The following is a 16,378-nucleotide window of genomic DNA, read 5'->3' as shown; positions in this document are numbered from 1 at the left end:
AATGTAAAATAGTTTTGCAATCTATAATACCCGGTGGCGAAAATATTTATGGACAGAATAATGGAATGTGGTTGTTTTGAATCGCGTGTCAAGGATCGCAGGTTAAAAACGATGATGGGTATTCGTCCATTGAGGTCGTGTGTCGCTTTATAACGAACCCGAGACAACGAATATAATTCAGTAAAGGGTTCTTAAAAAAAATATTATATAAATTTGTGATCCTTGCCACGTGTGAGGCAACAAAAGACGAGGCAAGGTGATTTTTTGGTTTGAAAAGATACTAATATCTACAGAGATTCTCATTAACAAAAGAGCTATTTCCTTTTGGGTTTAGGTTTCTTTTTTTCTTTTTTTCTTTTTTTATTTTTTTATAATTGTTACTTATAAAATTTCTTTTGGGTCTCTAGTGAGTGAAGTGAACCCTATCACTTAGAAACCCTTCTGGAGATTTCAAACGAAAAAGGGATAAAAAATTTTTGTTGAATCTAAATATCGTGACAAACCGTGACGTACAACAATATCACGGAAATATCTCAATGGTAATCAAAGTGAGTCGTCAGTGAATCCCAGTTAGAGGGATCTTTTTAACCTAATCTTGAATCTTTAAAAGTCTGGATCAGATAGGTGCGTCTTTGATGGAGGAAAAATATATACATCCATCCAGTAGGAAGGGGATATCTTAATCAGTAGTAATCTTGTAAAGTGCACTCCAGAATGAGAAAAAAATGACAAAATGAGGAGTTTGTTGTGCGAATGGGAATGAACTTAAAGAGAACTTAAAGATCGGACAAACCTGATTTTGTAAGAAAAACTGCGCTTGTGCAGGAAGTTGACCCGTCGCCGGATTAGCTTGCTGGAACATTGCGAACTGCTGGAGATGCTGCTGTAGTGATTGCTGGAGCGATTGCTGCTGCTGGAGAGTCGATGCCAGTGCCTGAATTTCTTGGGAGCTCAAAGCGCCCAGAGATCCGTGCATCAGCAACTGCTGGCTGACCAGTTGGGCTGCCAGCGCTGCCGGGGAATTTCCAGCACCAGCGTGGCTTCCGGTTAGCTGGCTGCTCACTCCGGAACTCGGGGATGATGCACTCCCGCTGGTACCACCGCTGCTATTCCGTTGTGACACATCTGTAACCTGATAAATTCAAATCCCGTTAATACACTTAACTTGTTGTGAGAAAATTCAACCCTCCCTTGAGATAAAAATCTCTGTTTAGTTTACTTTGTGTTGACTTATGAATTTGTTGATCAAATATTTGATATTTTATTAGTCCCGTTAGTTTCGTACGAAAATTATCGAACGTAAAAAACACTCGATTTTCGAATGAGGGTGTACCAATTTTTTAAACGCCAGATGTTTCGTCTTTTTATAAAATATAATGAAATAAAAACCCAACGAATTCTGGTATTTATTTACTCTATAACTATAACCTGGACGGTATTTTTCTTACGATTTTATCAAGAACAAGAAAAAGAATAAAGCTTGTTGGGGTAACCAGCAATTAAATAAGTATAATTGTATGCACACGTCATATCAATTATACGTCTACGTCAAGCAAGAAGATTAAAATAAAAGATTGCGTATGTAAGTATACACTTAAACTATAAATTTGTATGATGTTTTTATTTTTTAATTTATAATATTTGTGGTGAGAATTTACTCAAAAGAACAGAGAACCCTGTCCCCATCTGTTCACCAATGATAATTAACTGGTTGAGGTTCACAATCGCACCTGTAGTATTAGCAAGGTGGCGAGAAAATTGCTTTTTTTTTTTTTTTCTTTTTTTTTTTTTACATTGCTATCTACATTTCATTGCAATATGTCGAGTTGTCCACGCACTTTAGCAAATAATTCAACGGATATACTTTATAAATAAATGAAACCCACCAGATTGAGAGCCCCGCGGTCAGAGTCCATGGAATCGTGGTCCAAGATAGCCTCGTGAGCATCGTGGACGTCACTTGCGATACTCCTGTCATCACCACTAAGATCTGGGGCATCGACATCACCGTGTAAGTCGGCATCTAGAATTAAAAAAAATAACAATTCGTTATTTTATCTAGAAAAATAAGACATTTCAAAATTAAATTTTCAATAAATTTTTTCGTACAATTATTATTATTCTGGGACCGATATTTATGGCGATGATAACGAATGGAGGTGGTTGTGGGGGTGCTGGTGGCATGTAGCCGCATATCCGCAAAAATCATCCTCGGGTCTTCGATAAATACCATCTTTAAATCACTGCACTTCGACCCGTCACTGTTCACCTTCGTCACATGGATATTTTTTTCGAGATCCAGTACGACGATTTGGAGTTATCATTTAAAAAAAAATTAAAACAAAAACAAATGTCTCTTGTCAGATAAATTAAAAACTAAATCACACCATTTTAATAAATATTTATGGTAGTTAAATATTCACAAGTTAATTTATTAATTATTCAAAGTGGGTATATTTAAATTTTAATTATTCACCGCAAGGGTTACGACGTACGCGCGTTAAAAAAATAAAAAAATAAATGGTACCATTTGCGGTCTCGATCCGCGTCGAGGGATCGACGGTGAGTGAATATCAAAGTGACGCAATGTATATTCTAAACTGGAGAATCGGGCCCTTAGGGCAAACAATCCCCACTTAGAGAGCATAAGTCCTCTATTGGAGAATGTTTAAACGATCTCGCACCCGATTGGCTCCTGGTAGAATCCTTTGGTGGACGAATTATCCCCTTCTACTAAAAAACAACCCTTCGTTACATCAATCATCGTGTCTCGTGACGACCTCCCTCGCCACCTCTTTCGATATTTTGTTGACGCCGTCTCTCTCGGTGCTTTATTCCTCGTTGCACTTTTTCATTCTTCTGCTTTCTTCCGTATTATATATTATACATTATACATTATTATATAACTACACACTACATACCACTACTATGATATTTTTTATTTCAAATTGTAATATGATCCTCGTATAATCGGTTGGAGCCGATTGAACGACCGATGGCGTCAAAAATTTACTACCAACGGTTATTTTTTTTTTTTTTTTTAATTCGCTACCAAACAAATCGGTCTTATAATTTTAATTTTTTTTTTTTTTTAGTTTTATAAATATCCGTTAGGAACAAAAAATATTCACACCAAAATCTGAATATTTTATTGTATTCATATAGGTCTATGTGAGAAAATCAATATTGCATACAATTACGAGACCCCAACGAAGAGATCACTTATCCCCTCGACGTGAAAAAATTTAAATACTAAATTTAATGTTTGTAAGAAAAAAAAAAACGTACAAAAAAATACTTATTCAGTACACTACGATAATGCTTGTAGCTTCCCATCCAACGAAATCCTGTGAAAAAACATACGGGAAGCATAAAAGTGAGGCACAGGTAAGCCGTGAGTCGGATAGAGAAAGATCGAGGATAATAATAATAATAACAGAAGAAAAAACCCAAAATAGAAGACGCTATTTTTTCAAGCAACGTGCGTTTTCATTCTTCATAATTTTTCTCTGTTCTTCATGGGGACTTATCGTTTTTTTTTTTTTTTTTTTTTTTTTTTTTTTATTCTTCATATATATTTATTTCCTTCAATACCTGACTGACTATGACGCGGATTCTCTTGAAAAACGTAAAAAGCCCAAGACGAGCAGGTAGCCACTAGAAGAAAGGAAAACGCAATAGAGAATCTAGATTGGTGGAATCGCTATAAAATTTTTTTAAGTTGATCAACTGCGATCGGAGATGCGGAGCACAATATCTATTCAATAACTATAAGTATGAGTATTTTTTTTACTTTTTTATTCTTTTGGGCCCCTCGAACAATTTCGCTTTTAATATTAAACGGGCAGGTACACATTACTTTCCTTTTTTACAGCAAATTTGCATCGTTAAAAGTAAGCTAGGGTACGTCGTCATTTTTTATTATTTTTCCTCTTTTTACATCAAAATTACATCTCATCGTGAGAAGATTCCGTGGGACTAAAAGGGGAACAATTTTGGGGTGAATTCGTCGGGTTTTACCATTGCAACGTTTTTTCCGTACCCTTTTCGGGAAAAAAACCACCAATTTTTTTAGGTAAAAATCCGTGTATAAGTATTTATAATGTGTATGAGTGTAACTGCGACTCTTTGACGTCCCAGGTGTAATAATAACACACCTTTCCAGAACCTATCACCGATAACGCAAGGTTAAAGTGTAACCGTCACTTTTTTGTGAAATCTACGCGTTCTATACCTTTCATTTGAGTCCTTTTCTACCCAAAAGACTTAATTCGCGATTTTACCTGCCTAAAAAAAAAAAAAAAATGAACGTTATTAAAGAGTTTGGGACTGCAACGGCTTTTTCACGGCAGTATCTCAACACCATTATCGAATCCTTCAAGACCGAGAACGGCGTACCCATTAACTGCCATAGGTGCTGTGCTTTCTAATTCTCTTTTACAACCACGTGATACGCCATTTATTATTTTTTTTCCGCTATCCAAGCAAACTAAACTTTTGTAAAAAACGCACAAAGAAACCCGGGATTACGCGTTCAGTTCCAAAAACATTTTGTTTTTTTTTTTTTTTTTTACCTGGATTTAAATATTATTCACAAAAAAATTTGATGACTGAATAAATAATTTTCAGGATTTACATTTCACATTATAAAATATTACGCAACGTGAATTGGAAGCTTATTAGACGATCTGTGCCAGTGACACGGTAACCAGAATATTGACCTGACAATCCATCACCCCCGCGTTTACCTATTATTCCCAAAAACTGTGTTCTATTGGTTCTTTTGAATTTCGTCTGGATTTAGGAATAGGGCCGTGGGTCATACAACAGACAGCTGCCAGGCTATTCCTTTCATCTCTCTCGCACTAAATGCTACGTTGTTATTCGTACATTTCGTACAGATCACGAGGAACAGAATTTTTAGTCGGACCTGACCTTCTGCAATACAATTTAGGGGCATCGTCCAGTCACGCGTGTGCATTTTTTGTCAGGTGATAAAAACCACCTGAAATTCGCCTTCAAATTCTATCACGTGCGTTAAGTACCTGCACTTTAATTAAAAAACAATTCTTGGAAAATCGGTTTAAAAAAAAATTTTTAAATTTAATAAAAAAGAAAAGCCACGTGCATTGCTGACAGTGTTAGATCATCAATCGCTTAAACTACAAAAAAAAATATCGTTATTTTCACGGTAGAGCCTGATTTTGCGGTAACATATCCTTCCTTTTCTCGGTGAATAACTCCCGCCTACTAGATCTACAGAATTTTTCTTCCTAAAAGTTTGAGTATAACTTGAAATCGATTTATTATTGATTTAGAAACGCTTGCCGACGTCATTCATCAGAAAGAATATTTCTAAATAATTTTTAAATACAAACGACCCCGCATATATAAATATCCAAAAGTATAGATGTATAAATTAAATAAAATAAAATAGTTAAAGGTAAACAAATATAAAAAAATGATATTTCTTAAAACATACTACACGTGATCTCGCAATAAAAAACATATATCCCAATAGAATGATGCACGATCGCATTAGACCGTGGAGGGTTTTTTTCTTCTTCACATGTATCAACTTGGTCGAATGCCTAAACAGCATCTGCTTCTTCCCCGCGTTGTCGTCGTTCTCTGGCTCTCTTATAAATACATACATATACATACATATTACGCAATGGACGAACAAAGAAGACGTTGGGCCCACCAGACGTTATATACGGGGGAGGTATAGCATAACAACAAATGGCGGGGATCTTCCGCGTTTTATTCGTCGCCTGTCAACCGACTTACGATTTTATTAGGGCTTTACATCATTCGATTGTATTATATATTTCTCTTCTTACACTCTTACATTATTATAAATTTCTTCCTTTCAATATCAACAGATCCATGCGTGTACATTTGCGTTTATTGTTTAAAAATTGAAATTATTAATTGATATTATTAAAAAAATTCAACAGGGCCTAAACTATTTTTATAATTAAACTTTTCGGGCCAGATATGGAAGAAGCGATCCTAAGCTGAAGAAACAGAGGACTGAGGTTACGAAGTGTATAAGGTGAAGACTGAAGATGAGAATAGAAGGAGAGAAAAAGAGAGTATATAGACAAGAGCAGATACGAGCCAATAGTATTGGTATAGCGAACGTGTGTTCTCGTATGTTTTCAGTCTCGAGCTGGTAAAGGGTGAGAAGGGGTGGAGAGTGAGGACTGGTTTAGTTGGCTCGTGGGGTGAGTGCTTAAAACCGTTAGGTTGGTCGCGTGCTGGCTGCTGAAGGCACGTGGCTACTCTTTCGATCTTTATTTTTTTCATCCTCATACTCTTTCTTGCAACACACGCACACACCTCTCGATCCTTGATGTACATCCTTTTTAATTTATATACCACCGGCTATGGCTACTTAATATCTCTATCATTAGAACAAGGGCCCTATCATACTCGTATGACTAAAATAAATAAATAAGACAAATTTATGGAGCTTTTTAGTGGGTAATGTCAACAGCGCACGAATCAAGACACATGGTTCTGTTATTGAAAGCAAACAGTAGATAATTTAATATTATGGTGATATTGGAAAGATAGCGAGCCAATGATGTAGAAAGAGAGAGTGAATTAATATCAAGGCAGATGCATTTTGGCTTCACTTGGAGAACATTTAGACCTGGGTCTCAATTCTCGATTCTCGATTCTCCGTTGGGGTGATACTATTATATATACTCTTATACATTATTATAGACTAGTGTGGATGTATAATAATGAATGTATACAGCCACCGTGTGGTTTAACTACGGTAAACATAAAATTTGTGTACAGTATGGCCTCTAGGAGAGTACAGTTATAAGTTATAGAACTAAAACACGATCTTGTCAGTAGTTTTGTTGGCCTCCGGCCACGTGCTGCAGCTAAATACATAAATAAATATATATAGACACGGTACACGTATAATGTAAGCGGGTGTATTTAAGGTGTTTAAAAATCACGCAGATGTTTCTGTTCGGGCACATTATGTGTTATATATATATATATATATATATATATATATATATATATATATATATATATATATATATATATATATATATATAGGTAAAATCAACTTTAAAATAAATCATCGACAGAGATAACGAGTGCCGATATGATGAAGAGTAGACACGATATAATCCCATTATCTATTTTATATTTATTTATGCTAATAAAAAATGTTTAAGATTTTTTTTTTTCTTTCAAATTTTTAGTATTTCAGGAAAAGTTAAAATTGAAGAAGAGTACATATGTCACTTGGACCTTTTTCACGGTTACGTGGTAAATATTCGATAAGGAAATGAGACTATGCATATAAAAGAAGGCGTTTCCGCTAGAGAGGAAGGTTGCTCTAGTCGAAATTCGCGCCCTCGGGGAGAGAAACCTATGGAAGAGTCTAGTTAATAGACTGGCCATGGAAGATTTAAAATTTTTTTTGACATTGTAAAAATAGAAAGTGTTTTTAACAGTTAGGTGCTCCGAGCAAAAAACTGTAATTTTAAAAATTTATTCTATAAAGTGTAATTATTTAGCAGTTTTTTTTTTTTTTTCCTCAAAGTTTGAAAATATATACTTGAAATAAAGGTAGTGGTATCGATCAGATTCGTTTTCCATATTCTGATGTAACAGCGGATGCATACGGAACGAGAAGAGTGTGCGAATCCGGCGAGTGGAACACGGAGATTATTTGAATATTGTACATTTAAGATTCGTCCGGCGTAGTAGAGGCCAGTGATTGTCAGTTTAGTAAGCTAGTCACGTGGCTGGCACGTCATACGACATCAAACCAACCCCGTGTCCAAGATGCTTACCCCAACTTATTCGGAGCTATTTTAGAAAATACCATCGAGGGTCAGCGAACACTTTACATTCTATTTTCACGCTGTACTGACCCTGAAATAACTGACTGGGTTTTTCTCCATTTTTACTTATAAGTTTATTGCTATAGTGTATACGGCAAAGAAAATTCAAAATATGTATTCAAAAATGTTAATTATTTCTGACGAATTTTATATTTGCTGATTGTGATACATGTATGAATAAAAAAACGCCAGAGGCTAAGAATCAGGATCCAAGCTGACACCCTATCTAACGGTGTTTCAAATGGCAAATAGGGTTGGTTTGCTATTTTATGCGTGTCACCGCCCCCGCGGTGTTTTCACGGGCCGACGAGCACCCCGGTTTTTTAAAGTGTGGTCTTACAATGAACCCAAGGCTGTTAAGATTCTCAAGCTACTGGTTATGCGAGCTAGAGGGGATGGTAACCGAGTTAAATAACGCTACATTAACGTTCTCAGCGATACAAGACTTGTCCGAGTGTGAAATACCCTCTGGCTTATCAAGAGTACGCACACTTTTTTTTCATCATCAAAGCTCCTGCTCAATACCTTCTTTAAATTATTTTTTATTCACTGAATTTAGCCGGTCCTGTTTGAAATAAATTTTTATTAACAAATTCTAACATCTATTTATTTGTTTTTAGATTTTTGTCAATGAATTTTTAACTTTGGTGATTTTCTGATGAGTAAAATGTGTCCTTGCTATTCCTGGAGACCCAACCACGATTATTTTGCTGAAATTACGGTTGTCTAGACAGGGATGTGGTTTCTTGTGAAATGACAATTACATAGGACTCCTGAGGCAGCTTCTCTTTATTTCTGTTTCTCTACAACAAATCTCAATGGCCTCCATCACGGTTATTTCATATATATATATATATATATATATATATATATATATATATATATATATATAGTGGTTTATTACTGAGATTTATACGATTCCCGGTAAAATGTTCCTCCATTAAAAATTGTATGCCGGTTTTTAAATTTCCATGTATGGATAAATTATTGTAATTGGAATTTTTGCTAAAGTATTACCGGCTTTGTCTAACTATAACAGGGACTACTGTTATTATTTAAAAAGAGGATCATTTTCATTTTTTATTATTATTATTATTATTTATTTAAGAATACGAAGAATGAATTATTTTATTTTATATTTTTTATTATCCAATAACAACCGAGTGACATATTATAATAAAAATGTTAAATAATTCCCTCTGAAAGCCAGATAAAACTTAACTACCGTGAAATAATTTATTGTTAAGAAAAGAATTAAAAATATTTGACTTGATTTTAAAAATGACTTTTGAGAAATGGTGGATCTGGATTGCGATCCCTTATTGGTATAATAAAAATAAAAAAAAGGGAGGTACTGACTACCGAGTAAGGATCTCTCTACTGATCAGCCTGTTGCAATGATCGTTACACCCCCTAAAAGCATCTATATGCTGGTGGTAGGATAAAAAACTAGAGGGTTGGTTCCCCTTCTTAGGCAGAAAAAAAATTTTTCCATCGAACGTCGCGTGCTAGTAGATAATAGGGTGCTAATTGATTATAAAATAAACCGATGGGGAGTACATACACTAGATCTTATCATAAAAACAATAACTAAATGACAATTAATGTTCCGTCTCCTGTCGTGCAATTGAATAATAAATTTTAGATGTAATTGACTGACTAAACGAAAACAAATTAATTAAATGACATTAACTTTCACCGACGAAATTGAAAATAAATTTTATTCAACGTGAATTATTGTGCTTATATATTATTATTAGTAATGAAAAAGAGGAAAGAAAGAAAAAAAAAAAAAAAAAAAAGCAGCGATACCAATACGGCGGAGGCGTTCGACAATTTATTGGACTTCATTTGCCCGCGTCTATATTTACTGGGTCGTTATGAACAATATGGGATCTATTAAGCGATATATACGATCGAGGTTCACGAGAATACAAATAAATTAATCTTTTGGTCACAAAAACGTGTCCATAAATATTGATTATTGAATAAATATATTATTTAATAAAATAAAAATAAAGATGAAGATGAAGATGATTAATATTAATTGCCTATCACATCGCCTACACTCGCATCAAGTTGAACTCAATTCAATAAATTAATATCAAATAAAATAAATTGTTTCATTCGATGTTTTTTTAGGTAATTAAGTTGAGTTAATTGATTAATACCAAGTAAGGATAAGTAATTTTTTATTATAACGAAGACGTAAAGTGAAAGATGGGAAAATAAAGAGAGCATACAAGTGTTAGATAAAAGCTTAAGTGAGTAAAGATAGTGAATTAATGAGTAAAAGAGTAAAAGAGTAAACAAGGGAGAGAATGTTTAAGAAAAAGAGTAGAGGCCCGGTTTAGTCTTGGATATTTTTTCTTCTTGTTTTTTCTGTGGGAACGACACTCCATTGATGGAATCACCAATTGCACAGTTATTGGTTTAATTGCTAATTGCTAGTCCTCTTATTCGTCTTCTTGGCAAATGTAATGGCGCCGCCGCCTACGATATAACATCGAGGATGCTGATGTATGTACACGACACGAATGCTTTCGTCTTTTCCCTTTACTTCATCAACGTCCTTTTGTTCTCACGTTTAACTCTTCGTGATAGTTAGATATTTTTTATTCTATTTATAATTTATTTAAAAGTCGTTTGCTCTTAATTATGTAAATGTTTATTACTAAACTAATTTTGATAATTTATGAAATCATTATCTCTTTATTTAAGGACATAAATGTTCTTGACTTTAGAATTATACATTTTTTTTTTTTTAAACTAAAAATAATTTCAAATTAAGAATATTCTTAAGATATTATTTTTTTCTGTGTAAAGAAAAACTTGTGGACGGAAGTGATCGAAGCCGTGAGAATATGTCAATGAAAAACACAAAGTATTTAATAGCGTATACGTATAACTTTCAATGATCACGGTAAATATCTCTTGAATGTCTTCCTATTTGTTGTTTTGCTGATCTTCCGAGAAATCTTCAGTATACTCGTTTTTATTTCTTCTTACACGATTAGCAAAATACTTAATGTTCTTCTTCTTGATGGGGATTGTGCAATAAAGAGTCAAAAATGAAGAAATGAATAGATTGAGTTAATAGGAATTAAAAAATATCGCTAATTTGGATGGAATGATTATAATTTTGAGCGGAGAATGTGAGTGAGGTAATTTATTCTTACATGTGAATACTTTCAAGTTGAGTGGTTGGGATCAGAAAAAGAGGTACTCGGATAAAAAATAGTAAGATGAATAAGTCAATTCTAAGCGGGCCATTGAAAAATTCACAAGGAGTGAATTTGAATTCGTTCACCCGCGGTATTTATTCGGGAAAGGTTCGAGAGTAAGTGAGAGTCGATAGAAAAGCGTTCCTGGATTTTTGCGGTGGTTTTAAATTGAGAAAGAGGAGCTGAGGAATGAAATGCAGGAGAGAAAAAGAGAGCTAAGAAATAAAAAATATAAAATGCTAAAGAACCAAAGAAAGAGCAAACGACATGGCTACTTTAAAACCTATTTGAATGACAAAGTCACCGAAAGTTATTCACTATTCCATTTCAAATTATTTGCATTCTCAATATCCATCGAAAACGCTTTACAATAATTCAAATCGAATTCCTAAAAAATTTAACTTCAATCTTCAATCAAGTAGGATGCATCGGCAGAAATACATACCTTTAGTTATGTAAAAAAAAAAATTTATTCAATAAACGATCAATGACAAATATCTTTTGTTGTGAGTGATATGGAAAAAAAATGTTTTATTTGAATAAATCGGGGCCGTTTTACGAAATTTAACTAAAGTCGAGCGATCTAACAATAAATTCTCAATTGAATGGACAGGTATGCAGCAGTTTTGGACTCTAATAAATCACCTTTAGATCAGAGAATGTATATTCAAAGTAGACGCGAAAAACTTTTGAGTAAATTCCTTCCGTAAGTTAAATAAAGTCATTTTTCATTTTGAAGGAAGAATTTTTTCTCATGATTTTTGGTGATTATGAATATTAGTTACATATACTTTTGTGAATGTGAGAAAAGTGAAAGGAGGATAGTGCATGGTGAGGTACCCTATCGGAAGTGTGTAAAATTACAGAGACTCGTATAGTATTAATGACTCGTAATGACAAGCTCCTTCTCATTCTCCTTAGAATGAAATCTTTGTTTTATTTGGAATTTTAAGTATTTATTTTATTATTTCTTGAGAGATATTTTTTTAGCAGCTCAAGCGTTTTATTCGTTTTTAGTGGAGAGGCGAAAGCCCACCAAGAATTGGGATTCACAGAATGAACATTAAAATAAAAATACTAATTGACGAAGGCTGATACTAATAAGACAAACAACGGATTTAATGTTTTAAAGTAAAATACAGGTTGGTAATACTTTGTTCTCATATTTTGTTCCCTTTCTTGTAGAACATTATTCTTATGACGAGATATCGTCGGGTCCAATTGCAGACAGGTCTCGATCTACCTAGTTACGACCGACCGGTTCGAGATTTCCAGAAGAAAGGGTGGGAGTCAACAGAGAGAACAGAATATAACAAATAAAAAACTGGCTATGGATTTTTTGTCTGACTTGAGTCAAGATCCTTTCCAATTTTTTATTTATTTTTTGTTTTTCATTCTCTTACTTTTCAGTCGAACCGTAACAAGGGGGTGAAACGATTTACGCGCCCGAGCACAACCAGTCCTTTTGGTATACGTCGCTCGAGGCTTCGAGCTGTCCTTTCTGCGACTTTTAATGATCTTACAAAGAAAAGACTCCACCAGGAATAAACTAAAAAAATCCACGGGTGTACGATCATTCACAAAATGACGAAGGATATAAACTTTTTAACTTTTCTCTCCTACTCCCACTAAAAAAAATGTCATTGCAACACGCTCCTTTTTTTTATTTTTATCCGATCACTCTTTCATGATTTATTTTACCTCTCGCCATTTATTTTATTAATTTCTCCCTTTTGTTTTTTCAAAGCCCTGATAAAAATTCCACCGGATGTAAACTCATCGCGACACCTGTCGGCTCAAAAAACTTAGATAATGATGATGAGCTCTAATTCTACGCAAAATTGATAAGAAAAAATTTTCTTACAGAAATTATATAACTATCTTTTTCTTTGCAGCCAAAATTTTCTTCATTTACAGACACTTTAGATTTTTTGGCTCACCTAATTTTAGTTTCGGAAATGACGAAACTTTGCAAATAGCATAGAATTATCTGGACGCGGTGATTTACTATTTTTTACGAGATCCTAATTTGTTTTACTCGGGATTTTATATTTTTATCTGCACACGAAGCTGTGTTGGTTTGAAAAATATTTAAGAAAGCAAACATCACTTCTCAGGATAAGTTACAAAATGACAAACTGCGCCGCCCTACACAGATGCAACTCAGTTTATGGCTCGGAGTACGTGGAAATAATTAGCCTGACGATAAAAGGGCATCACGAAGGGCCGAATAAATATGCCGCCAGAGGATATTTAACTCAATATTTTCATTCATAAATTATAATTCACGTGGGAATCGTTAAATTAAAATTTTACGATTAAAAATAAAATTAATCTTACCATTAATCGATTCTGGAGATTCTACATCTTTGTCAATCCGTCCAAGTGCGTCACTCGCTGCAACAAAAAGTGAATTATTTGATTAAATTGAGATTGAGATTAAGATTGAGATTGAGGAAAGAGCGCAGATGTTTTTAAAAAACAAAAATAATCGATTGGTATTTAAATGTATACAATCTATTTGACACCCTCGGCCATCAGGAGGAATAGAACGGAAGCAAGAAGATACCTATATAATAATGGAAATGACCGTAATATGTCACGTGGGGGACTGTAGTGACCCGTAGGGCTACCACCTACTACCCCCTTGGGGGCCACTACTCAGTTTGGACTGTATTCAGATAATCCTACCTTTCCTATCGCAGTATATCTTCCAGGACATTTCAATATATGACTCTTTTTCACTACTGTTTAGACCTCCGAGGACTATTTTTCTTTATAAAACCCTCTACTCCTTTCCAATGACATTTCATTATTTAGATATACCTTATTAAACAAGAACGAGTGATTATTCTCAAATATTCACTGAAATTCGAGTGAATTGAAAGCAATAGAACCCCCATGATCTCACCATGATAATTCAAACAGCTGCGCTGGTTATAATTCCATTGATTAATTATCCTACTTAATACAATTTTATCTACCCGCATTGTATGCAAAATTATTTTTCTTTTCAACTAAAATTTTTAGGACAGAATTAATAATAATAATAATAATGAATATATAAAAATGATATGGATAGAAAAAAGAAATATGAAACGAGGCTTTTAGAAGCGCAGTAAAATATTTGATCAGGAATGACGACATGGGACGATACTCCAATCGATGGATTATTGGAGTATAGAAAATTCTCAAGAGTGTCGTAAAAAAGATACAGCTGGATGTGGAGCTTCTTTTCCTCGTTTGTAGCCGCAATGTACTGTCCTAAATATCTTTCTCATGATGTGCTAAATATATTGTCCTATCTTTAACTACAAATATATTAAACACTCTCATAAATGATATTTCATTTTTTTCTCCAAAATTTTTCGATAAAAAAATTTTTTGTGACTAATTTTAATAACAGGCTAAATTAAAAAATTTATTCACGGGTTGGAATATAAAAAAAAAAAAAAAAAAAAAAAAAAAAAAAAAAATTATAAATATTGATTGATCGATACCAAGAATATGAAATGATGCAATTATAGTTATTGGAAATGAGTATTAATAAGCATTCGTGATGTTACTTATTAGATTAGATTATTTATCCGAAATAGGTTTTGAATTGACAACCATGCAATTGCATGTCCGACAAAAGAGTATAACTCATCAGTATTCATAAAGGTCAGCGCGTATGTAATTTACTTCTCTAGCAACAACAATAACAACATCGAAACACCAGGTGTCTTATGTATGGAACGTAAAACATACAGTTTTCGTAATGCCTGTTTAATTCTGTCGATCCAGATTTATTTTACTGCGAGTAATAATAATGTTTATTGTTTTTTTTTTTTTTTCAGTTAATCAATGAGTTTATTATTTATTTTCAGGACAAAGGGAGAAAATAAGGATTAAATATTTGAAAAAGGCAAACAATAAGCGCAGAGTGACCTACCGAGTGTAAGCCTGAATAAACTTTTGCTACGCGAATCAACTAAAATATTAATAATGACATTTGTAAGGGTTTGCGGTTAACTCTGTTGTGGCTGGGTATATTGCATACACATGTACAATATTGTGTGGTATCGGAACGGCCTCGTCGGACGCGTAACTTATTGTAATCATATCGGGTCTACACCCGAGAGAGATGCTAAATTTTTTTTGCTGGTATACGCGATTGCCATGAATACAAAATGCAACTTTGAATCTGGTTTGCGTGGATACCAGTTGCCGGACCATCAATTTTTAAAAGCTTAAACCATACGCAACTTGAATGGGCGATGGCTGCTATATATAAAATATAAAAAAAAAAGGTTTCATTTTTTTTATTTTCTCTAGGTTTATTACAAGAAAATGTTACGTTTTTTAAACAATTAAAAAAAGTTTGAAACAAGATTTTGTTCAATAAATGATGTCATTAAAGTATAAAGAAGGTCTCGAAGAAAAGCGTATTTAAAAAAAAAAAAAAATAAATAAAAAATAAAGAAAGAATGAAAAAGTAAAAATAAGAACATTTTCTTGCCGTAAGACATAATGAGTTGAGTTCAGTAAGGAAGTGCGATAATGGCGGCCGTTATGAAGAAATCAACCCCCGACCATTGTAACCTCCCCTACTTTCTTCTCTGTTTCCATGGTGACCGCCTTGTTCAACGAACCATCTCCCACCTAAGTCACTAGTGCCTAAGAAAGTCGGCGTCTTGAGAGTTGAGAGCTTTCGCATCCCCCCACCGGCCAAAAGGGTTTCTAAATATCACTAATGTCTTTTTTATCCTCCAATTACTAAAGAATAAACTCGATAAGAAATATCATTTTTATAAATTACTTACACTTCCATTTATATATTTCATTTCATCTTCTCTTGTGAAAATATTTTCTGATAGGTTCAAATATTATTTTTAATAAGTCTTAAAATTAAAATTGTCCTATATAATTTTTTTTTATAAAAAGTAGTGTTTAAATTTTCCAATAGAAGGCGAATGATCGCCAAATCATCTTGTTACAGAAGAGTTAAATTTAATTATTTTTATTATAGAGAACTAATTAGTAAAAATTTATAAATTTAAAATAAAGAAAAAATATATTACAACAAAACAAAAAGAATAAAACACAAATCAATCGATTATTACTGTCTGTTAATCGGACTCAAACGCCGCTGATCCTCAATACGAATAGAACTGATGGATTCCGAAATAATTGCTGTCCAAGCTCGATGGGGTGGTTTCAATCACGCCCTTCGCAGATGGCTGAGACTGTAGTCGTAGAAATGCGTTATTGTGACTAAAAAATTAAAGA

At 33.7% G+C, this 16,378-nt stretch overlaps 1 protein-coding gene across 1 annotated transcript in view; it reads right to left on the bottom strand.

Moving 5' to 3' along the window:
- Window positions 1–16,378, bottom strand: part of LOC141529772 (uncharacterized) — a 69,681-nt gene that overhangs the window by 2,658 nt on the left and 50,645 nt on the right. The window contains exons 4-6 of the mRNA XM_074246465.1: window positions 13,448–13,504; window positions 1,887–2,023; window positions 794–1,132 (exon numbers count right to left, since the gene is read on the bottom strand). Of these exons, the coding sequence (XP_074102566.1) occupies window positions 794–1,132; window positions 1,887–2,023; window positions 13,448–13,504 (533 nt within the window). The remainder of the gene's footprint in view (window positions 1–793; window positions 1,133–1,886; window positions 2,024–13,447; window positions 13,505–16,378) is intronic.

The sequence above is a fragment of the Cotesia typhae genome, unplaced genomic scaffold (genome assembly GCF_013202065.1).
Source record: "Cotesia typhae breed Kobodo isofemale line unplaced genomic scaffold, CoteBio_Ctyphae contig_48, whole genome shotgun sequence".
NCBI lineage: Eukaryota > Metazoa > Arthropoda > Insecta > Hymenoptera > Braconidae > Cotesia > Cotesia typhae.
This window is presented reverse-complemented; position numbering and strand designations above follow the sequence as displayed.